The 25,456-nt window shown below is 40.3% G+C and overlaps 1 protein-coding gene across 4 annotated transcripts in view; it reads left to right on the top strand.

The window, feature by feature from the left end:
• The first annotated feature begins 5,295 nt into the window (after positions 1–5,295).
• POR (cytochrome p450 oxidoreductase) overlaps positions 5,296–25,456 on the top strand; it is a 41,957-nt gene continuing 21,796 nt past the window's right edge. The window contains exons 1-2 of one of the 4 annotated variants that reach the window (XM_075195138.1): positions 5,296–5,394; positions 15,346–15,547. In XM_075195138.1, coding sequence (XP_075051239.1) covers positions 15,360–15,547 — 188 coding nt within the window. In that variant the 5' untranslated portion in view covers positions 5,296–5,394; positions 15,346–15,359. Of the gene's footprint in view, positions 5,395–11,306; positions 11,446–11,884; positions 11,938–15,345; positions 15,548–25,456 lie in introns of those variants that run through there. The other 3 variants (XM_075195134.1, XM_075195137.1, XM_075195136.1) reach the window with 3 other exon arrangements.

The following is a 25,456-nucleotide window of genomic DNA, read 5'->3' as shown; positions in this document are numbered from 1 at the left end:
AGTTGTTAGCGGGCTAGGGCAAGGGATTGAATGTGGGGGCCAAAAGAGAGGAGTTGAGGATGATGCCCAGGCAACGGAGTTGGGTGACAGAGGAGATGGTAGTGTTGTTAACAGTGATAGAAAGATCAAGGTGGAAGGAGAATCTAGAAGGTGGAAAGACAATGAGTTCAGTTTTAGAAATGTTAATTTTGAGAAAGTGTGAGGACATCGATGAGGAAATGGCGGAGAGGCAGTCAGATACACAGGAGAGGAGGGTGGAGGAAAGATCAGGAGAAGAGATATAGAGTTGAATGTCATCAGCATAAAGGTGATACTGAAGACCAAAGAAGGAGAAGAGAGCACCAAGCAAGGTAGTATAAAGCGAAAAGAGTAGAGGGCTGAGAACAGAGCTCTAAGGGACTCCTTCTGGGAGAGGGTGGAGGAAGAACCAGACGTGGCTACAGAGAAGGAATGGTTCGCAAGGTATGAGGTGAACCAGGCGAGGACAGAGCCAGAGAGGCCGAGAGAGAAAAGTTTGCAACAGGAGGGGGTGGTCCACAGTGTCAAAGAACGCAGAGAGGTCAAGGAGAGGCCTTATGAATGGAGCCCACTTTTCTCTCCTCGTTCATACCCCAGGGACCCTTATACCAGCTATTCCTACAGCCGAACACACTCTTTGGGAAGCTTTTTCCCACACACAGGCAATCCATCTGGGGTTTTTAAGACACAAACGACAGAAATTCAGGACTTATATACCTGCCATTTACTACTTTCCCATTGCTTTTGTCACAGTGGGTATGTATCTGGGAAATCAAATGAGTGTTTACAAAGGCTAATTACAATATCCATTTGAACATAAATAATAGATACAAAAAGGTAAATTCATGTGAATAATCTTTACTATACCTAAAACTCCTCAACATGTTTTGTACTGGCTCCACTGTTTCAAATTCTATGACAATACTATAGAATTTAAACCAAAAGCAAATATTATCTTTGGTCAGGTAAGATATGTTTCAGTGAATTAAGACATGGTAGGTTATTGCTCTTATACAGTAAGGTGTGCTTCTTACTCATGCTTGAGACATTGCAGGGACTATTGCACTGATATTTCATCTATGTTCTGCTCACTATACATCACAGTATTATTACATCAGTTTTCACCAACTCTTTCCTCCCATTATTGCTGAGATTTCACAATAATTGCACTAACATGCAACAAATTAACTGGGAATTTACTATATATGTTATCTAAGTTAGAAATGAAACAAATGGGCACTATTTGCTTATAAACTTAAACTTTGTGGTATCAATCAGGGATCTAATAAAGTTGTGTGGCTTTAAGAAAAGTATGATGAACATGTGTATTGTTCTCGCTTTACAAAAATCTTCAAAACTAAAGGAGTTACCACTAGATGCACTAATCTATTTGGTTTTTGTTTTTTTTGCCAACATAGTGAATTCAATAATGATTAGGCAGCCAAACGATATTTCATATTCAAATCAATGGAAAACCAGTTGAAGTAGTTGCTATGTACTGAAGGTCTCGTTATTTTCCTGTTTTTTAACGTAGCACACAAATATCAGCTTTCAGTGTACAAATAAGCTATCAAGTATTTGTGTGCCACATGAAAAAACAGTCAGTATTTAACTTATGTGCAAAACAGAATACTAATTTGCACCCCTTGCATTGTGACATGGTTTTGTCCAGGAGACTGAAATAAGAAGTTCTTAAGTTAAGATCCTTAATGAATCAGGCCCTTGGTTGCCAGATGCATTACCCATCACAATTCTCTGTAGTATACAGACATTCTATGGGCTGATCTTAATTGTAACTGAATCTGCCTCAAACTGTTTCTTTATTATATAATCCTTTAAAGTAGCCTTGTCATATCACAGTGATGTAAATGTACATATACCTATCCTTTTGGAAATCCATATTGGCAATTGAATTTGTTGATTAGACAATACTGCACTTGACCCTTTTATACTCAGACACAGTGCCTGAGTACCCAATAGGCTGACTAGGCTGCAGCCTAGGGCGCAAAGCTTTTGAGGAGCACAAAATTGACACGGAGAGAAATATACTGAAATTCGCTTTAAAATATAAGAGAATAGTTGCACCCCAAAATAAAAATAAAACGTCAAAGAAAATTGTAGTACGATTTTGATCTTGAAGTATTCCCATGGCAAAGTTTGAAGACAATGAGTCATCCTTAGACAGCACTTGAGGATAAGTGAGTAGGAGAAACAAGGATGGAAACAGGAACAGCCCCCTCCACCTTCACATTTTCACCCTCACAAACGCTCATCCATGCCTTTGTTCTGCTATTCAATTCTGATTTTAATGAAAATGAAATGAGTGATAAAGATTGCTATGTCCCTTTTAAAAAGCCAAGTGGAGCTTAGTTTAGGGGGTAAAGGATTTATTTAAAAAAAGGATGAAGTTATTTTTACCTACAGCATATGAGCCCGGCATGGAAGTTAAGAGGGTGCTACAAGAATGTTAACTAGGGCAGTCTGAACCTTTAATCAGGTCCTGCCCAGACAACTCTAGGGCCCCAAACTAAAATTGCTGTGTGATTGGTTCATACAGACCAATGGAAACTTTTTAATCATTCCACTGCTAGCTGAAGACCATCCCTTTCTGAGTGAAGCATTCAAATCAGCCTATGACCTCTACCCTGCATTTTCAACCCTACTCCAGGTTAATATATTATGTCAATAATAATACAATTTATAAGTGTATCTAAGTGCGTGCACCCCTCCACTGCAACAAGCTCCCTCCCGCCATCAGAACCTCCCCCAATCTGTCCAGCTTCAAACGGTGTTTAAAAACCCACCTTTTTCTTAAAGCTTTCCAGTCTCCCACTTAACTTCCTACCTGTTCTTCTGACTCTTCCCCTTCATTCCCCTTCCCCTAGCCTTCACTCCCGTTCATTCCCCTCCCCCTATCCATTCCTCCTTCCCTCCCTCCCTCTCCTGTGTCTCTCTGTCAGTCTACCCCACCCCTTAGATTGTACGTTCCTTTGAGCAGGGTCTTCTCTCCTCCTGTCTTCTCCACTTTTAACTCTGCTCGCCAGCTTCCCTGCCTTCCTCCTTGAGGACCCTCTTCTCCTGTCCCCTCTCGCTCCCTCCTCTTCCCCCTGGGGGTCTCCCTCTCATCCGTGCCCTCCCTCCTTGGGGCCGTTGATGGCCGACATTCCCCTCTCCCCGCCCCGCTAGCTGTGCCTTGAGCTCACTGAGTTACTGTGATTATTGTTTACTGTACTGTGCTGTCTCACCTCGTATTGTAATTTCGTTTGTCCCTGTACGGCGCGACGGACACCTAGTGGCGCCCTATAAATAAAAATTAATATTTAATAATAATAAAGTGTAGAATCATAAAAAGTACGTCTTTCCCATACATCCAGAAAGTGAAAAATAAGACTAATCAAATGCCAAAGAAAAGCACTAAAGTTGACTAAAAATGTTTTACTTGGTTAGACTAAAAGATGAAAATGTTGTAATTGGTTGTTTTATCAGACACATTAAAAAAATGTCTACTGGTAATTGAGAGGAAAAAGATTCCCAGCGTTGCTACCAGGGTTGCCAACACATCCTTGGGAGGAATTCAATTGACAGCAAGATATTTTTCAACACGCACTAAAAAGTCATTTTAACGCTGTTTTTTTTTTATCATTTTTGAGCAGGTAAACTTTACAGGGGATTCAATTCCGTTTTTAATGCTCTGTTTTTTTTCATGAAACAGTCCTCTCGTGCTCCAGTAGAAGGTCTATTGAAAGTATGGGGTGGTTGAAAGCCCACCGCGATAAAAGCTATTCAATTCTTTTTTAACGCGGTTCGTTAAACAGGCCAATATGCTGTTTTAATTCACACCTCTTTGGTTTGAAATCATGTAATAATGTAGTAAAAAAAAAAGATAAGCTATGTTTATCAGTAATACATACATGTAAAAAGTTGATTTTGTTGTAAAAAAAAATAATGAAAAAGAAACCATAAAAAAAATAATCACTAATTAAATATATTTATGTATGTTTTTTGTTCAAATATGTATGTACTAATGTGTTTTGACATGGTATAGATGATTCTATAGTAAAAAATAGTGAAATAAAAAATTATGGTAAAGAAAGTACTGTAATGAAGATATTATCAAAAAGAATGGTTGTATAATACAATCTAATGTATGCAAATCCTTTTTTTTTGTTATACATGACCGAGTTAAATACTCCCCTTCACTCCCCTAAAAACTCGAAAACACCAATGATTATCACACGGGCAGGGGCAAACGCAGGATTTGTAGAGGGGGGTTTCCACACCACGCCATCAGTGGGCGTGACCAGCATGCATGGGGGCGTGGCTATAATTTTAGACAGTACTTGGCTGCTCTCCAACTCTTCCTATCCCCATAATATACATGGGCAATGCTGCGTGCACTACTGTTAGGTGCACGCAGCTCTCCCTTTTCAAGTAGAGCTGCGTGAAGCAGGAGCAGGGTCCAGCCACCTCAATTATACAGTAGCCTTGGAGGGGGTTTTCCAGACACTAGGAAACCCCCCTCGGTTTGCCTATGCACGAGAGAAGCGTTACTTCTTTTTCAATTGAATTGCACGAGTTTTAACGCTGCGTTAATGAAAAACGGTCGCTATAGCAGTTAAAAACCTGCGTTTTTTGGGGGGTTTTTTGAACGCTGCAGGAAAAAAAATATCCCCCCTTTTATTTACTGACACACATATATTATATTGGCACTGTATTTTATCATATTTTACATATATCATTTCTGCTGTTTATTTTTACACATCAATTTAGCAGCATGCGATGCTCAGCTAATATTTTGCATCCCACCCCTTAGTGCACGATAACCTCACTGTAAAGAAATGACAGGTCTGCATTTGCACAGTACGGCACGTAACCTCCCTGCCCGCCTACAGATTGTTACGCAAGTCGATTACTTGCTGTCCCTTTAACAAAACCCTCACCTCTGTCCAACTTTTCTTTACATGACGTCAGCCCACTGGGACCGCCCTCATTCCACTGGCTCATTCTCAGCTATAGGCTCGGTGCTCTCTAGTGCGACTGGCCACGGAAGTGGGCGGGGTTAGGATCGTACCAATGCGAACAGGGTATAGATCGGGGTGTGGAATATATTGCACATCTCATATTCTACAAAATTAAATGTTTCCTTTAGTTTTTTCTTGGATGAAAGGGATATATTTATTAAAAATAAAGTTTGTGTTACCACATGTCGTTTACATACATTAAATAGAACAATAGTTCATAATTGACTGTTCTCACACACCCCCATTTTGCTGCTGGACAGTTGGCGCCGGTCCTGTCAGCTGACGTGACTGTGGTGTCAAACCGGGGAGCAGAGATCATTGTTCTCGCTACCTGGCGTTGAAAGGACCGCTCTCGGTAAGTTGTGGTCAGTGGTTAGAAACGGTTCTTTGTCTATTAACTGTTCTTGGCAAACGCTCGGTCACATGCAGACAAGTGCTCGTTGTCAAGGAGACGCGACCCCTGTGTTAGCCTAGTCACGTGTGGTCGCAGGGTCCTAGGGCCGGCCTGTCACCAGGGACTGACAGTTCTCACAGGAGAGCGGCAGCCTGAATGACATGACGCATATTGCCATACTGGGCCACCTAATCATGTCAGTAGAAGCCGGCAGGACGTACTGTGGTGGCTTATTGACCTTATTTATTCAAAACCTTAGAAAAAACAAGACCTGGCTTTTGGTATTATTGTGTTGGTTAATCATTGTACAAATGGCCAAAGATGGGTATTCACGTGTTCCTAAATTATCCCAACACCATGGACAAAATGGATGGTGTTGGAATAGTTAAATCATTTCTTGATTACCCACAGCTGATGGTGCCAGCATGCTCTGAGGGGAAATAGCTCACACTTCTTAATTAAGTTCTCAATCCTACACAGTTTAAAGATCATTGAAAAGGATGGTAGCAAAAGCATGATAGGGGCCTGAAAAAAGGTTGCAGGTAAAATCTTTAATGTCATGTGCTAAAAGTTCTCTTTAGAGAACCAGTTGATATTTTTTTTTAAAAAAATGAAAATCTTTTGCTTGTATATTTTTGACTTTTTAATGGGCAATAAATAATCAAGGTATTTTAATTTACATTGTATGGACAGCATGCGTTTTCTGAATATCCATCCATAGGAGTATGCTTTCCTGGGACCTGCCATTATCAATATCATTATGGTTCCCCATATTTTGCTAAAAATCAATTCACATTAAGTGTTTTGAATTTAAAGTTCTGTGAAAGTATTTGTTTACTGAGATCTTGACTCATATTGCTCACTTGCATTTTGAGATAATTTACATTTAACTGCCCACTAATCCCAAATTGACAGTTACTTTTGTATAAAGGTTACTAATAACCATCCCAATCATGTAGGTAAAAGTTCCAGATTCATGCAATAACTAATTATATATAAGATAAATTTGGTCTCCGAAAACAATTTTCCCATTGCATAGCTGACTTCTCGACAGTATACTTAATACACAACAGTTTAGAGAGGCTTTTGAGAGCTCATTGACCTTTTAAGAGAACACCAGCTTACTTAAGCTTTAGATGCCTTGTCATATTATGTAGTTTTAGTTTAGTAGATTTTTTTTCCCCATCAAACTCTTCTTAGAATTCTTACTCTATTTTTTGGCAAGACTGTCTGACCTTTGTAAATATTTGGACAAACTTCACTTGTCCAACAGTTGAATGTGTAGGGAACAGAATGTACTCGGAGAACCTTTTATAGGAATTGCTTGTATAACTAGTCAGTAACGTAAACTAGTAGCAGAGATTAGCATAGGGAAGGTGTTATTCTTATGACCACTTTTATGTTTGTTTTTAAAATTTTTATTTGAGTTGCATTTCTATCAAAATTTCAGTCATTTCTAATAGACATGGGCCTCGACTCTTTGAAATAGGGGCATTGTCGAAAGAGAGAACACTGCATTTTTCCGATTCCACTCATGGGATTGTTTAGCTTGTGGGTAACACTTGAGTGTGGATAATTTGTTTTATTTTGAGGATTTTTTTTTTTTTTATGGCTTTTCTCATAATTTATTCCCCTTTATTTTAATTGGATTTGTACATGTCGCTAGGAACAGAATGAACAAATTCTGGTGGGTTCTGAAGTGAAATCATGTTTTTTGAAAGAAAATTACCCAACTAGTTATGTTCACTTACATACCTGGGTTTTCTGTCAGATGAAGGGCCAAGCTAAATACTGAAAGTGAAGGTGTCATCCAGTTAACTGTTCACAAACTGCAGAATGTTTAAAAGTTTGAGGCAGGTGGATCAGACCGATATCACTCCCCCATGCAGTCATTCTTTTGTCCCTTTCACCGTACCTGGGCTGTGATGGGTCTTGGCCTGGTGCATTTGCCTTGCAGCCCTGCAGGACACTGTAGCATCGAGAACAGAAACAAGCTAAGAAACAGAGCTATAATTGTGCTGTTCTCCACAAAGCGCAACCCTGGCTGTGGACATGGTTTTGGAGAGCAGAGCAATTAGATCTGTTTGCACTTTGACTAAAGCTTTCTTTCTCAATTGCTGACCTCTGTGTGAGAGAACCACAAAGCTGCAGGATCTGGACAACCTGCAATATGTTGTGATTTTAATCTATGAAAAAAAAAGGGAACATTTACCTTTAGTAGACTATACCCAAAAGGGATGTTTTTTAAAGAAAATTTCACCTAATATTTACCATGTTTGATCTCTATCTTCTGCAACAGAATTTCTGTAGCCTATAAATGGCATTTATTTATTCTTTGGGGCTGGAATATGCATTGTATTATATTGATGCTCTGATACTCCCTATATGGTTAATGCAACTAGAATGTCTGTTGTAATAAAGATCATTGCTCTATATGGTAAACATTTCCTCGGTACACCCTCAAGCACCTGGAACGCAATAAGTTCTATCTCTCGTATGCCCTGAACTTCATTGTGTGCTGATGACATACTTGCCTAACAAAATAATGATATATATTATGACCGCAATATAGCCTACCTGCATTTACATGTTGTGAACACTTGGCAAATCAATTAGAAGTTTTACTTTGAACCCAGTTATACTTCTGTGAAAGTCCATCCCACACCTTTGACATATAAGGATCGACACAAAAAAAATGGAAACACCAATATAAACTATGCAACATGTCATTGAGTTTACCAATGTCTGCAGAAGGGTTACAGCACCATTCTTTCAATGGAAATTCAACTCACACCTGGTTGATGGTGCGAAAAGCTATCTCAGGTGTCATTTGAGAATATTCCATGAATGTTTGATTAGGCTCAGATCTGGCGACTGAGAAGCTCATGAGGTACAGATAATTTTAAAGTTCATCAAAACATTGAGTGATTTCACCTGTTCTGTGGATAAGGGGCACTGCCATCTTATCAGAAAAGAAAAGCGGCTACATTGGGTGAAAATGATCACTCACTACCATAAAGTAGCTATTCGCTTTTTCTTTGCCTTCTATGGTAATGACTACACCCAAACCATTCCGGTAAAATGCACCAATAACATTATGGAACTACCAAAACCCTTTACTGTTGTAAACAAGCAGGGCTTTAATGTTCTTTATGTTGGCGACACATGCGCATTTGTCCATTTGCCAAGAACATTTTGAAGGATGATTCATCTGACCATACCACCTTCCTCCACTGCTCAGTAGTCCATTAGCAGTGTTCCTTGCACCTTCGAAGTCACAGGTGGCGCTTTGCCAGATGATGAGCGGTTAATTTACTGCGATCCAACTGCTTGATGGAGTTCTTGTTGACTGTTTTTGGTGAAACGGGCTTTTCCTGCTTACCTTGGACTTGGAATTAATGCATAGATATCACAATCGTGAGCTATGTGTTTCTGATGTTTTTTTCCTTTAGTATTGCATGCTTACATCGGCTTAGAAATATTGCTTGTAAAAGATTACCAAGTTGAGCTGTCTTAGTCACTTAGGGGCATATTCAATTGACGGCGGGATCGCCGAAAATCCTGTGCTCCAAAAATATTACCGTTAATATGGTAATCCTGCGTGTAAAAATTGTTAATATGGTAATTTACTCGCTGGATTTCAGACCGCAGCTCAGGGAGCTGCGAGCTGATATCCAGCGAGATATTACCGGTAATATTTTTGGAGCGCGGGATTTTCGGCGGTCCCGCCGTCAATTGAATATGCCCCTTAGAGTCATTGTTGGGGTGCGTTTTGGTAGCAACTTGAAAGTCAGTGGATGCTCTTCTTACTGAGATGTTAGCAATAGTTATAGGTAACTGGGCCAGTATTGAAGCTCTTGCTTTCACTACACTTTGTGGCCTAATTTTCTAAGGTGTACAATGTATATTACAACATATTTTTTACTTTAATTTCCAGTTCACCCTTTTGTGTATTAAACAACTCCAGTTTAGTGTTATCATAGTTGTTTGTTTGTATTTTTTTTTTTTTTATTCCCAGTATTTATAGAACATAAAGCTCCCAACTTTGAGAGAAATCAACTGGGAACTCCCATTCTGAGAATTTAAAAGTGATGCAAGTCAATATCAAACACCCAGTTATAACATTCATATGTATATATGCCTTTGAAATAGATTTTCTTTTCTTGGCTCTACTTTATCCATGTGCATTACATTTGGCAGGCAGTATTCTAGTTGACATGTCCAATTAAAATACCTTTTCTTACCTCCGAGTCTACAAATAGAATTTTCATATGGTACACAGTACTAGTGCTTAAATAATTGAGTACACATTGGTTATTATAATTTACATAATGCCTAGTGATGTTTTGTAACATTGCCATGTAATTGCACATTGTGCCAGTTACACCTATAATTGTACAATATGTACAGTACAAAATGTTGCTTGGAAGCTTTTGATGTGATTATTTTTGTAAAGGCACCACAGCAAAATATACAAGGTTGTCATTTAATCCTTATACAATGTTTCAAAAGTGTAGATTTAATGGGGTATTATTATTTAAATACTGTGACCATATTTGTCAGATCTGTTGCTTAGCCAGAGTGCCCAGATCTATATCCAATCCAGTCACACGTGTGCTGCTAAATTGGACAGACACTGTATTTTAACAGTAAACCTGATATGAACAGATCCTAAGGGGCTCAGTTATTAAACACACACACACTCGCAGATTGTTGTCTATGGCCGGCCTATTTATCCAGAAGTCCTGAGTGATACCTGGTCATGATGCATGACCATCTCTGATTGTCCAGCTGACTTTATAGGTGTAGTTCTCCCCATAGAAGTATCTACCGTTTGCCAACCATTAATAAATTTACAGTCATGAAAAATATGTAAATATTTGACATTTAAAAAATAAATTAGCTTTTTGAAGAGCAGCTAGCAGCAGGGCATGTACTGAAATGGGTGATTACTTATTTTTAATAGTGGTTTTCATTTTCCCCCAGATGTTTTATTTAGTTTTTAATTTTTTACTTCTGCAATGAAAATTGAATAGTGCAATAACCATAGTAAGCCATCCAGCAAGTGCTTGACATCAAGTGACACAGTTCAGATGTCAACACATATTCAGATAAAGGACATTTGACCCTATTGCTAAACAGTTTGATCTGTACCCAACTTGGGTACATGATTATGGCCAAATGAGATAGATGTCTTTCAGCACACATCTGAACTCGTATGACCCCAGGTAAAGTAGTCGGCTGATGTAATTAGCTGATTGTTGTGCTTTATTGTTTTGTTTATGAATTGGACAAAAATCGGATCTTACTTTATTGTTGAGGCTGATCTTTCATGTTTGCTGGAAGCCCAGACTGGTTGGAAATGACAAGCAGAATGCATAACGCCTAAATCCTCAACATTCTTTCGAACCAAAACGAACCACTAATGTGAATGTTCTATGTGAGCTTTCCAAATAAGTTGCCCTTTCAGAGATGCCAATGTCAGTAGTAATATTAGGACAAATATTAGAATTGGTGATTCCTTTTTTCCTCTTATTAGATTTTCTGCTCTGCAGAATGTGTTCTGTTGCAGGGTGGAACCTTTCATGGCAATGTGCACATCTTACACATACATTTTATATATCATTATATTGTTTTAATGTCAGTTGTTGGTCTTTTCATAATAGGTCTGATTTAAGAATTTGCTAATGGAACAGCTTGTATTCTAGGCTAAAGGTGCCTGAAAATAACCTAGGTTGAGAAATCCATTTCATAGTGTGCAATTTGACCCACCCATGTTCTAAAGTGTGAATCAGTTTTGGTGTAGTCACTCCCTCTTGGCTTTGTTATTAGGGGAAGAGCTCACTGGGGTTAGGTTTATATAGAGGTGCAAGATTGAGGAGAGAGGTTGTGCTGATTTGGTACTTATTGGTGAAGTTACGGAAATTGCATTGCTGGCTGCCATTTTTTTTGACAGTCATTTTCAAATTACAATGCAGTCTGTGATAAATGAGTGGCTTCAGCCCGTTAGAGGTAATGTGCTTATTCTAGTGATTTATTTCTGAAGTTCAGGCATACCTTGTCTATTATAGATAAAACTATTAAGGCAGTATGTGTTATGCTGACTCAATAGCTTGCAATCACCTCTGTAACAATTGTATTTATTTCTCACATCCTACACTTCTTTATGGCATAGGAACCTTTACATTGTATAGAATGTTGCAAGATTCCATTTCATGTTGTCATGGATTTCACTTTCAATTCCCATTTTAACGTTTGAGATTTTTTTTCAGTCTATAATTTACCTTTTTAAAATGTTTCTGAAAGTTTTGTTTTCCCCAATATATTTATAATAGTGCTGTGATGCTTTTTTTGTTTGCATAATCTTTTAAAAAGGTGAAACTTTTTTACAATTACAGTAAAGATGGAAAGCTTTGGAGTTTTCTTATGAAAGACGTGCGATTGTTTGGAAACTAGTGCTACTGCTAAGTATGTTCTGGTATTGTTCTTGTCCAAAATCTATGTGTAAGTCTTGAGTGTTGAAGCTGTGTAACTCCACACTGTGGTGGTGGTTTTGTGTATGTCAAATTTTGCATGTCAGCAGCTCAACTACATTTTAGTTATAAACGGTCTACAATATGTCTTCTCCTTCACCCTCCCATAATATATGCATAATTGCACGTTGCTGCCAATTTAACCCCTGCCCCCTTTATGTGACCTTTTTAAATCTGAAAAATGGCCTGTTTTTCACAAGCGACATTTACATAGTTTAACTACATGATATCAACTGTTTTAGGCAACAAAAGTTACAGGAAATATAAGGGACAGGTATCAAGGAATCATGTCTGACATACCATATAAGCTTTGGATAACCTGCTTATAAAAAAAACCCCATCGGTTCAGAGAGTACCCTCTTGGTAGGCGTAGCCTCCTGTAGCATTTTGGCTGCTTATAAATTATGTCCTTTTTCTTTGCTCTGATTTTGCTGAGTAACTGTTGCATATTCAAATCCTTTCTCGTCAGTGAGATTTACCAGAAAATAGCCCTGTCAGCCGGAAAACCATGTTGGATTTGTGTGGTCATGCGGTTTCCTTCCTTATTTTTATTTGATGCTGTAGCATGATTCAGTAATTCTTGTGAAAGTGCCTATGTGAGCGTTCTTCGAAATCTTGTTCATATGTTGTCACAGATTGTGGTTGAAATTTTTGCAGCCAAAATGATTCTCAATTTACATAGTTGTCTGTTTTTGGATGAATTTAAATATTGATTTGTATACATAAGTGATTATTGTATTGCAATGACTTGTCGAAGGACAATCTTTTAAAAGATAAAGCTTCTGTCCTCACAAGTCAACATAACTCTTGTTTATATACATAGTTCTCAATTGGTAAATGTGCAGTTTGACTGCAATGTGATTGCACTTCTCTTTCTACTCTTTGTAATCTCTCTACTGTGTAGCAAAAAATATTTTTTTATTATTGCAGTACATGTTGGCGAGAAAAATCTATGTAATGTTAAATACTTTTGTGTCAAAAAAGACAAAAGTATTATAAGAGTGATACCTTTTATTGGCTAACCAAAAAAAAATATTATATTTGGTAGCTTTCAGAGCACAGAGGCCCCTTCATCAGGCAAGTTTACAAATGAATGACTGAGAAAAAGGCACAACATTTAAGAGCTGTTACATTAAGAAATTTGTACAGGGGAGGAGGAATACATCAATAAGATAAGCTAAAGTAATAAAAAGGAGATTTTCGTTATGGATTTAAGAGTAAAGCTGGGTACACACTACAGTTTTCATCCAATAATCGGCTCAAACAGCCGACATACGACCGCTCGTTCAAAAGTCGGGTCAGTGTGTGCAGTGACACGATGGTCGAAAGTCTGCCCAAATGGACGATTCGTTCCAATCTCGTTTCCGTTGTGTAGTGTGTATAAACTTCCGACCGATCCACGACAGTGAGTACGAAATTTGTCATTGCTCACGACAACATGCCTGTAAAAAGTCGCTAAAGGGACGTCCGCTCTTCCCTTTATCATCCTAAACAAGGCTAGTGTGTATGCAGTCCATGGACTGAGCGATCGGAACATCGATCGCATGTAAAATCGCTTGGCATAAAAAGTTGGAAAATTCTGTAGTGTGTACCTAGCTTAAGAGGTCTGCACTCTGCTGTGGGGTGTGAAGTGTGTCCATGTAGTGGGTCATAAATCCAGGTGTTAGATTGAGTCCTTTCGTAAATGACAGGAATGTTCTTATCAGCCTGAAATCCCATATTAAATATGGGAGTTCAAGCTGATAAGAACATAAATTACCATATTTCCTATTCTGTGCACTTATTGTGTAAAATAATGACACTGTAAGATCATGAGCTTCAAGCAAGCAGTAAATCCTGCCTGATCTGGCATATTCCACTTAAATGGCTACAGTTTGTGGAATATAAATTGTTGTGTATGTTTTTTGCTTGAATTTTTTTTTTCCTCCTTCCGCAGCACTAAAAGGTAAAACTCAAATTGGATTTTTCTGGCGTTTGTATATTCTAGATTACTTTAGTTTTTTGGCTTTTACATGCCCTCCTGCAACATTTACTTCATACATTGCATTATCTTACTGCCTTCTGTCTGTGTTTTTCAGTTATGTAATTATAACAAATAGTTATGTCTATGGGTATTGGAAATCATCTACTTTTTCTTATTCTGTTAAGCCATGACAGAAGAACACACTAGGAGGCTAGAAAGATGAAGCAGCACATTTAATACGGTCTGCATTATATTTATCTCATTGTGGTATAAGCCTAAACACTGCTGTTTGTGGCCAATTTGATCTTAACTTGCTAAAGTGAGTGTTGAAGGATAGCTAAAACGCGTGTCAATGTGTAGTGCTTAGCTACCAACTGTTACAGATAATGTTAAAACATGTGAAATGCAAGTCTTTCTTCTCTACCGAAGGATTCATTGCTGTGCTACCAGTGTGCGTGCTCTAGAACTGCACTATGACCTTAGCCCTGTTGCTAAATAAAGGGCTTACCTTGAACTTGAGCACAATTTGCATGCTTCATGGTTTACAGGACAGTTTCACAATCAGACACTGCTTCCACGGCATCATCATTGACGTGACCAATGCACATTTGTTCTTTTTTAGAACTAAGGTTATTATTTCTACTTTTTGTTGTCTATCATTAATGGCAACTGAACAGAAAAATAAGATACTTTTAATTTTGGACACAGCTTTTACTTGTATTCAGGTGGTTAGGATATCTCACCTGCAATAAGAATATAAGTGGATACATAGTCTGTCAGCACCAGGGGCTGGCTGGGCTGTGGGGCTGGTCCCATGGTGGGCTACCTTGGGCTGAGTCAATGAGCTACCTGTATTTCTTTGTTTTCTTTTATTTCTTTTAAAATGTTTCAAATAGACTGCTGAGCTGAATCTCCTTCCCCCCCTCCCCCCTGGTACTTGTGTCAATATTCTTTGTCCCCCCATATTGGAGTAACTAATTTGCGCGCATTATTCCTTATGTGTTTATGTACATCAAGATATCATGCTCCAAAAGTACCTGGACAATAATGTGCAGAGGAAAACTGCTGGAGACTGCACATGATTTCCATCACATGACCTAAGTTGTATATGTTTATTTTTGTTGGTTTCCTTCTATTGTCCATTTGCAAGCGCGATGGTGTATCAAAATCTCTGTTCTTGAGTTGCTGTTGTTTTTTTTTTTTTTTTTATGCAGTAGCTCCATAAACCTGCTCTCTTTTCTCAAATACCAGAAAAATGTCTTAACTTGGGATGTGTAAACAGACTTCGAGATGGAAGTTACAGCCATAATCAATTACTAAACATTTCACAGATTTTATATATATTTTACATTGCACACAGCCAGGATTTTTCTACTGTATGGTAAAATAATGTGCTTCTCATGTTGTGCTTTTCAGTGACTGAAAAGAAAATGGGCGATTCCTGCGAGAATAAAGACTTGTGTCACTCCGAGGAGGGCAGTGGCTCTGCTGATGAGGCCATGTTTAGTTTAGCGGACATGTTTCTTTTCTCTCTCATTGTTGGCCTGCTGACCTACTGGTTCTTCTTCCGCAAAAAGAAAGAGGAGGCCGTTGAGTTCACCAAAATTCAATCCACGGTGTAAGTTGTTTTTTTTGGTTTGTTTGTTTTTTGTTTTTTAAAATTAACGTTTTCTATAAATCTTTTAAATTGTTTACATGTTTGCCTTGTTCCTGTCTCATGGATTACTTATGTTCTGCTATGCTACCCTTTTGTGCATCCTGCTAACAGCACAGGAAAAGTGCTGTCGGGGAAATTCTGATTTTGTATGAATCAACCAGTTCCTGACAGTCAGGTGGTTGCTGCAATGCGCAATATATTGTGTTATGGTCCTTATTACTGTACCTACTTGGTATCCCTGATGAGGTTATAAATTGTATAACGTTGGGATACAGTTGATATAGCACTTTATCCGTTTGGCACTTTCACATTTTAGTTTCTTAATCATTAAATCAAAATGGGTTTCTTCAAAATTCTTTCTGAACACCACAACAAAATGGTTTATAATGCCAAATAAAGTTCTAATCACAAATATAAAAATATTTTCAAATTATTCCACAGATTCTCTATGGGATCGATTTGGGCTTTGACTGGACTACAGCAGGACATTAATTTTTTTTTTTTCTTTCTCCAGCTGATATCAAGTCTTTAAAATATTTTAATTCCCTAGTTGGCGCTTTTCATTGTCTTTCCTCCTTTGGAAATGCAGTTACCAACTGCGGAACCTCTTATATAGGTGTATTTATTTATTCAGCTGATTGAAACACTAATTGTAGGTAGACTTAAATCCATTATGTGACTTCTGAAAACAACGGATTGCTCCAGGGAATATTTAGGGCAGCAGGTGGCCCACAGGCGAAATCTCACTGGGCCGCTGGCAGCCCGTGTCCCCTTCTCTGTGTTTCACTTTGACTTGTTATCCGCTTTCTTTCAAATCCGAGAATGTCAGTTTCTCCCACATCATATGACCTTCTCTGCACACTGCGGGAGGTCACGCAGCACCCTCTGCTCTCCCACCGTCCTCAGTTGGCTCCAAGTATTTTGACTAAAGGTCACTAGCCTAACTACTGAGTCAGCAGGTCTGTGGGCATGTGGAGGTTTTTGGAGAGCATGTGTGAGTTGAGTGCTTGTATTGGCAAACTGCAGCATGTGGTGGAATTTTTTAGCATGTTGGGGCACTTTGGCATGAGTGATAAGATTTTTTTGTGTGTCAATTTGGAAGGTTGGAGCGCCGTGCATATGTGGCTCTCTTCAGGTTGCTCTTTACTGATTTAGGGTCAGCTTGGCAAAGGGGGTGAATACTAATGCAATGATCTATTTGTTATTATTTTTGTTTTTACATTACATAGTACTTTGTGTTGATTAGTGATAATTCCCCCAAAAATCTATTTTGATTACACAATGTAGAAATATTTTTTTACAGCAGCTATAGATTTGTGGCTTGACTCAATCTTGGATATTTTGGGATGGTGGGTTCATAGTAAAGTGTGAATTAAAAGTATTTCCAGCCAACATCTGACTGGTCCTAAATTCTTGTGATCCTGCCTTTTTTCAGTTTAAATCCCTTTTTAATGCACCTATTAACTTTCAAGCAAATGGCTTCCATTCAGTCATGGGCCAAATATACACCTTTGCCAATACAACATGGCACCCTGTGGAGTAATGTTTAGTAGCCCTTTTGTGCAGGTTTAGTAATCTCTGCCTCACCCTCTCTCACCATTATTCTGTGTTGTATTCTCTGCAGCTTTTTTTGCAGCCACATTAAAATATAATCTGGTTTATCTGGGCAGCTTGATGATAATGATGGGGTCATGGGGAAAGACAGATACTGTTTAATACTTTAGATATGAGCCATGAAGATAAAGTACATTCAGTGTTCATTTGCAGAGGAATGTTCGGATAAGTATTATTTTCCACTCCATTAGACACTCCACTTCTGTAGAACAGCATCCAGATGGAATTTGATACAGTTAAGCTGAGACTGATTTGAATGCCATCATTGTCCAAGCACCTGTATATGTAGAAACTAATCCTCATTGTGTTTCTGCAAAGCAAGTCTGCCTAGCTGTCAGTCACTGTCTGCTTGTTCAGTAAAGGAAGCCTCTCCCTCCTTACACCGCAACGTGCTGCAGCGGAGTGAGAACATTGTGAAATATAAAAACTTGTTTAATTTATTTTTCAGCTCCATTATATACAGCCTTTGATGTCAATGTCATACAGTGGCTCTACTTTCCATTACGTTTACTAAATTCATTCCCTTTAAAAGAAGAGAACATTTCTTGTGGTCCTTGGTTCCACAAGCTATTTGCTATAATTAGCAGCGTCCCTCCACTTTCCTGTAGCCGACAACTCTGTTGTTGAGCTTTGATGCTGCTTGGCTCTCTAGCATGAGATCTGATTTTGCATCCCTAGACCACCGTGCCAGTGTGATAGTACAGAGGTTAGCATTGCTGTCTCTCAATTCTGGGCTCATAGGCTTGATTCTGACCAAGGCACTCTGTATGGACTTCGAATGTTCTCATCGTGTTTGTGTGTTCTGCTTTCCTTTGACACACTTGATGGGTTAATTGGGTGCTGATGAAATTAAACCTTTTGTGTGTATGTGGTAGGGAATGAAGATTGTAAGCTCCATGAGAGCTGGGACTGATGTGAATGAGTAAATATTCTCTGTAAAGCCCTTCATAATATATAGGCATTAAATTATAAAAAAAGAATTCAATTAGAGACTCTGTTCTTTCCTGCTACAGAGGGCCAGGAGGCAGCAAAGGTGAGCGGCGTGTGTGTCGCACCCCATGGTAAATACAGCAAATAGTGGGCGTGCCCCTGGCGAGGGACAATGCAAGAGAACCAATATTGGGAAGGGGTTTATTAAAATTGATTTTTAAAGTGAAAAACATCCTTACATACTTACACTCCATACAGTGAGGCTAAAACAAAGAATTACCCACCAATATTGCAACTATTTGTAGAAGCCCATTTGCTGTCACCTCTACATATGGGTTCCTAGGGTAACCTATTGAGAAATCAATCTTTTCCATTGACAATACCTTTTAAAATTGGCTTGCTTTGGCAGACTGCAGGCAATATAGCTGGCTAAACTTGACTATAGACTATAATTGTATAAATGGTATTTAGCACATGTTGCCAAATGGGGAGTAGAAAGAGGACAGGGGTTCTACTTCAGTCTCTTCCTAGTGCCAAAACAGGATGGATCCTTACGTCCAATCTTAAACCTGCAGTCCCTAAACAAGCAGGTAATTACCCAGAGGTTCAAGAGGGAGTCCCTTTGGACGGTCATCGCAAGCATAGAGCAGGGAGAGTTCCTAGCATCTATAGGCATCAACGATGCCTATCTGCATGTCCTCATATGGGACCGGCATCACTGCCTTCTCTGCTTTGCAGTAGGGTCGGCCCACTTTCAGTTCAGGGCCCTATCCTTCCGCCTGGCTTTCGCACCACGGGTGTTCACCAAGCTCATGGCCACTATGGCGGGAATTCTAAGACAGAAAGGGGACTATTGTGACTCCCATCTGGAGGATCTTCTCCTGAAGGCGCCGTCTGCAGAACTCTTAGCTCGCCATATCCGAACCTCCATGCGGTTCCTGGAAGCCCACGGGTGGATTCTAAACTTGCCAAAATCCTCCCTCATCCCAGCTCAACGAATGCGCTTTCTGGGTCTAGTGTTCGACACGGTTACTCAGAGTCTACTTACCACAAGCCAAGATCAGCGCCCTCCAGCGCAGGGCCAGGACCTTGTTGGCCCAACCACATGTATCCATGCTCAGCTGCATGAAACTTCTGGGGACCATGGTTTCAGTTTACGAGGTGGTTCCGTTCGCTTTGTTCCATTCCTGCCCTCTCCAACTAGAGATCCTCCGGAAGTGGTCAGGGTCTCAGGAACATCTAGAAAGGCAGATCATTCGCCTGTCGAAACCAAGCCGCTTATCCCTGGCGTGGTGGTTGACCACGCAGAATCTAGACAAGGGTCAGACCTTTCAGACAGGCCTCTGGACTTTAGTGACCACAGATGCAAGTCTGTCAGGCTGGGGAGGGGTCACGGGGTCCCTAAGGTTTCAGGGACTCTGAAAGTGTAGCCTCCTGGGGAGACCAATCAATGTCCTAGAGCTCAGGGCGGTTCACAGGACTTTGACAAGGGCACAAAGGTTTCTAGCAGGGAAGCCTCTTCAAATTCAATCGGACAATGCCACGGCAGTGGCATACCTAAATTACCAGGGAGGGAACTCGCAGTGCAGGGGCCATGCGAGAGACTGCCAAAATCATGATATGGGCGGAGCGCCATGTGCCCCAGATTTCGGCCGTATATATCCCAGGCATAGGCAATTGGGAAGCTGACTTCCTCAGCAGGCAGAAGGTCCACCCAGGTGAATGGTCCCTATGCAAGGAGGTCTTTGCCCTCCTAGCACAATGCTGGGGCATGCCAGAGATCGACCTCATGGCCTCCAGGCTGAATCACCAGGTCCCACCTGTACTGCTTCAAGTCCTGGGATCCTCTCGCACGCAACGGACGCCATGGCAACTACATGGCAGTTCCGACTGGTGTACCTGTTTCCCCCAATACCCATGTTCTCGCGGTTACTAAAGAAACTAAAAAGAGAGCGGCTCTCCGCAATCATAGTAGCGCGTCATTGGCCTCACATGGCATGGTTCTCAGACATTCTAAAAATGTCAACAGACCCTCCGTTCCGCCTGCCAATGCGACCAGACCTCCTCGTTCAGGGACCCCTTCTCTGCCACGATTTAGATTGTCTGGCTTTGACGGTGTGGTTATTGAGACCTTAATCCTCAAAGCCAAAGACTTCTCGCCACGGGTTATTGACACTATGATCAAGGCCAGAAAGTAGTCATCCTTGGCCATATATCAGAGTCTGGAGAACATACATACTGTGGTGCGAGTCACGGGGTGCCCATACTTCCAGGTTTAGCCTGCCTAGGCTGTTGGTCTTCCTGCAGGAGGGTCTAGATAAGGGACTCCAGCTGGGATCCCTTAAGGTCCAGGTCTCGGCTCTCTATATATTTCCAGCGAAAATTTGCGGTTAACAGCGAAGTCCAGACGTTTCTGCAGGGGGTGCTTCATGTTCAGCCCCCTTTCACTCACCCTGTAGAGCCCTGGGACCTCAATCTGGTGCTCAAGGCACTCAGCCATCCAACTTTTGAACCCCTTCAGACGGCGGAGTTACATAACCTCACTTGGAAGACGGTTTTTCTCTTAGCTATCTCTTCAGCTTGGAGAGTGTCGGAGGTGGCAGCGCTCTGCTGTACCTCACCCTTTCTTATGTTTCCCGAAGATAGAGCGGTTCTTCGCACCAAACCCTCCTTTGTCCCAAAGGTCATCTCCGGGTTCCACCTGAACCAGGAGATCGTGGTGGCGGCGTTCCGCGCCCTTCCCCCTTCCACTCCGCCTTCCACCGCTGACAACGACTTGCGATCGCTGGATGTGGTCCGGGCCCTCCAGTGCTATGTCGACCGCACAGCCACGGTTCGCAAAACCAAGGAGCTCTTTATCCTGTACAATGCGCAAAATCGCGGCTGGCTGGTATCCAAACAGGCTATTGCTCGGTGGATCACCTCCACCATCAGCCTGGCCTATGCCGAGCATCTCTCCCGGTCCCAGATTCGCTTAGGGCTCACTCTACCAGGGCGGTTGGCGTGTCATGGGCGGCACGCCATGGTGCTTCGGCGGAGCAGCTATGCAAAGCGGCCACATGGTCATCTGTTCATACATTCGCTAAGTTTTACAGGTTGCAGGCCTTCGCATCCTCAGACGCGAGCTTTGGCCAGAACGTATTGCGCGCAGCCGTTCCAGAGCATTCCCTCCCTTAGGGGCAGCTTTGGTATGTCCCTATTGTCTCGCAGTGTCCCTCAATGACAGGAGAGAGAAAAGAAGATTTTAACTCTCAAAATCAATTTCTCTTACTCCATTGGGGGACACTGCGCACCCTCCCATGCTCTGTAAATGGTCTGTTATGTGAATCTGTATGCTTCTATTCTCTGCCCTTCAGGGCGCCCCCTTCGCATACGCTTGGTTAGTCAAAACTGCGGTATCCACAGGAGAGGAGGGGAGTAGAGATCAAAGAAGTTGATAAGTGCCTAAGCTCCCACACCCACTAAGGAAGCGGAGTGGCACTTCCATTGATTGAATCATATTGAGATAAATACAATCCCAAAAAAATTTAAAACCTAAAAATGTTGGTTGTCTGCATAAACCCTACTATCTTAAGGTGCTACACCTGAAATGACCAAACCGAACACACATTTTAACCTTTGGTGAAATATGTGTAATGAGTGTTTTGATGGTTTATTAGTAAAGTACATTTAAAAAAACAAGCAAAAAAACACTTGATTTTGTAATTTCAAGCTTCTTTACTGCACACTCAATTACTCGGCAGCAGGATAATGGAAGCAAATAAAAATGATCTAGCATAACTATCTATATCTGTATGAGGAGTAAGGAGAACTTGAGAGATAATTTTGCAGAATCCGGTGGTCATAATATAATTTTTTTTGTTTGTTTTTTACTATGTGCACCGTGGACATAAAATCTACAATCGAAGGAAGCTGAGTGGCACTTCCATGAATTCTATGTCCTTATGTATTCTCAATCCCAATGTTCTTAATCACTGGTGGTAACTGCAGATATGAAGTTCAGTAATCCAAGGGGCCTGGTTTCCATACAGGAAGGCATTAAGCATACTGGATGTTACAGACTAAGCTATCCTCATTATATTTTGTGGTGCAGGAGCCACTTCTAGGTTTGTCTGAAAACCTAGTGATTTCAAGAATAGCAGCTATGGTGGTGCCATATGTTTGCTTGTTCTAGCTTGGGCATTGGCTGTCATTGAACCTTTTATTGTAGTATGGGAACACATGATAAACTAAAGTTTAAAAAAAAATAAATCTTCCCCACTGGAGTCTAAAATTAAAATAACAAGTGTAGATAATGTATATTAAATTATTAAACTAAAAAGATGATGAGGTGAGTTACTCATTATGTAAAGGTACTTTTGGCTTCTGCATGATCTCCACAGACATAGCAGCCAAAACATGCTTGAACTCAGTTGCTGCATCATTAACGAGTGACTACTGCGGTTTTCTCTTATTAACTACTTAATCTAATCTACAGATACTTTGTGCTAGCTGTCATTTCTTTACCTGCATTACTGCTTGTGTGCCATGTTTCTGACCTGGTGTTTAACCACTAAAGTACTTGTATTACAGAAACATGTCCACAGATCCTGCTATTGGCCTTCCTGCTGAGCACAACTGCATACCATGTTTGTATAAGGGATTCCTTCTGGGTAAGGAGGCCCAGTGGGGAAGGCTCAGATGTGAACTTCTGAGCAGAATGGGATAAATGTCTTACAAAAGGGAGCTCATGTTACAGGATGTGGGAAAGCTAGGAACTGTGATTTTGAGACTACAGCTGCCAGTGTTCAGTGTGGTCACCACTGCCTATCTTTGCCTCACCAATCTCGTTTCCCTAATTTACAATTTATTTTTATTTAGTCTTCTGAATTTTTGCTCTTTGTGCCCCAGGCCAGAAGGATTAAATAAAATTAATTATTTTTTACATCGCACATAGTCTGGGTATCTTGTTAATAAAAACAAGGTTATTCCCAGAATTGAAAAGTCATGGGAAAATGTATTGACACCTTCCTGTAGTGGGATAATAAATGCTGCTCTGGTAACGGAAACAATCTTTTTAGATTTTAAGAACCTGCTTTCATCATAGTGAAGAATTAAGAATTCCTACCTAATTTTAATGAATACTAGTCTTTACTTTTATTAATGTCTTATTTCCCTGCAGCATAGTAAACCATGTACTTAATTAACATGCCTATGGAACTGTTACATTTTAAAAATTCTGAATGCTGCAGACAACATAGAAATTAACGCTTTCCAGAAAGACTAGTGGTACGGTCGGTTACATTATTTTTAGACTGTCAGCGTGTTTAATAGGCTTTACAAAGGTGAGTGCATGTTTGACTCGGAACAGTTGATGACAAGAAATCATACAAAGGGAAATTGTCACAATGTAGAACAAACTTGTGCAAACAGCAGAAACAAATCTATCATTTTTAACAGTGTTACACTGTATGTTCCATCTATTTTCCACACTTCAACTCTTTAACATTCTTTTTTTTTTTTTTCCCTTTTTATTTTTGATTGTTTGGGCTTGAATTGCTTAATCATCTGACAATGACTAAAATTACCTTTTGGAATTAAAAAGAATTAAATGTGTTGGGTTGCTGAGAATATTTTGACAGGCTTTCTTTGGTGCATTTATCTTGCAATAGGGATACTAAGTTTAGGGTTCATTAGTCAGTGCACCACTAGACATTGCAATCTAGATCTTTCAGAGAAGGAGATTTTAATGGGTATAAAGCAGGAGGTGTGTGTGTCTCAGGAGGGGGATCCTGTCTGTGATACAAAACAGTTTCCCGGGAAACCAGATGGTGGCGGAAGGAAGGGGAGTGTGGGTTTACTTGTTCCACACAGATAAAGAGCAAGAAGAGGAAGAAAGGGGGAGGAGAGGGAGCTGAGGAGCAGTGGATCTTGGGATCTTTCATTCTCCCTTCCCATTCTTTTTTTTCATTCTTGCCAGATGTGAAGGATTCTTTTGCTTTTTCTCTGCTTTTTTTTTTTTTTTTTTTTTCCCTGGTTTTTTTTTTTTTTCTTGCGCTGCCTGAGCTGCTTCAAGTCTATTCTCTGGAGGGATGCGTTGAACAACAGACTTTGAAATCAATAACTTAAATTATTGCAACAGCGTTTGCTGCTAGTCTCTTGCAGTCTTATATTTTCCTTTTGGTCTGACTTTGCTGAGCCTTTGAATATCTTCTGACAATGAAACAACATTTGCACCGCCGATTACCTGCTGTTGGGAGTTCAGTCTCTTTAGGGTACCCATAAAGCCACTGTGGTTTGGACTCAGAAGAAGTGTTAGAAAACGAAATGGGATGCTTCAGCTCAGTCCCACAAGAGGATGTCATTGTAGTAGGGTGAGTTGGGCTTGAAGGCAGGTCCAAAAGACTTGTACTTAGGAAATGGGGGAGATGGCATTGATAATGCTGAGAAAGTTGGACTGAAACCTTAGTTTTGTTTCCAAAGCTGTTTGAACTTGCTGCTCGTGAGAACTTAAGTCTCATGTTTCCTCTCTTGAGGAGTCGTGCTCATACATGCTCAGTGTTTGTACTGTGGCTGTGCAGAAATACTTTATCTTCTCTTTTATTTTGCTTTTCTAAACCTATTCTTTTCATTTTTAACCTTTTGTCATTCAGTCTCTCAACCATTGTTTCTCTTCTGTGCCCTTTTTGAGGGAACTTTGCTTTGTACTTTTTATAAAACTTTTTTTTTTTTTTCAATAAAAAGCGATTTGGCTTCAGATCTTGCTTTCTATACTATTGTGCGTACGGTTTGAAAGTTTAGATGCATGCATGCGGTGTGTGCTCCAGACACAATAGGCTCTAATATATTTGATTAATAGTTGTACACTCGCCACATGCTCTAATATTGCAGCTGAAATTGGGCAAATGGCCCAACATTGCAGCAGGTCTTGCCCAAAAATGACAGTAGGGATTATATGATTGTAATCCATCAAATCACCATAGGGCATGTTAGTGAATGAAGTTGGAAAATAGCTGCAGATGGTCTCTGTGTTCAGTCATCTCCCCACCACATTGACAAAACTCAGTCATCCCAAAAGGGATTCAGCAGTAACAAGATTTCATTCAGTCCCTGTCTGTGACCAGATTGTCCAATCATCCTGCAAGCGCTGAGCGGCAGCATTAGTCCATCTGTGTGGCCAACTTGACTGAGAAGCAATGTAATGTGTTGGGGAAAAAAACAGTGAGATTCTACTCTCCAGATATTTCATAGTTTGTTTTACTATCCAGTAGATCGTTCATAGCTTGTTTTTTCTCGGGATTCATGTATGCAGGTAGGTAGAAGGGTCGGTGGCATTTTTACTGCATT

This window comes from Mixophyes fleayi, chromosome 2 (genome assembly GCF_038048845.1).
Source record: "Mixophyes fleayi isolate aMixFle1 chromosome 2, aMixFle1.hap1, whole genome shotgun sequence".
Classification (NCBI taxonomy): domain Eukaryota; kingdom Metazoa; phylum Chordata; class Amphibia; order Anura; family Limnodynastidae; genus Mixophyes; species Mixophyes fleayi.
Note: the sequence above shows the minus strand (reverse complement) of the source record. Positions and strands in the feature narration are given on the sequence as shown.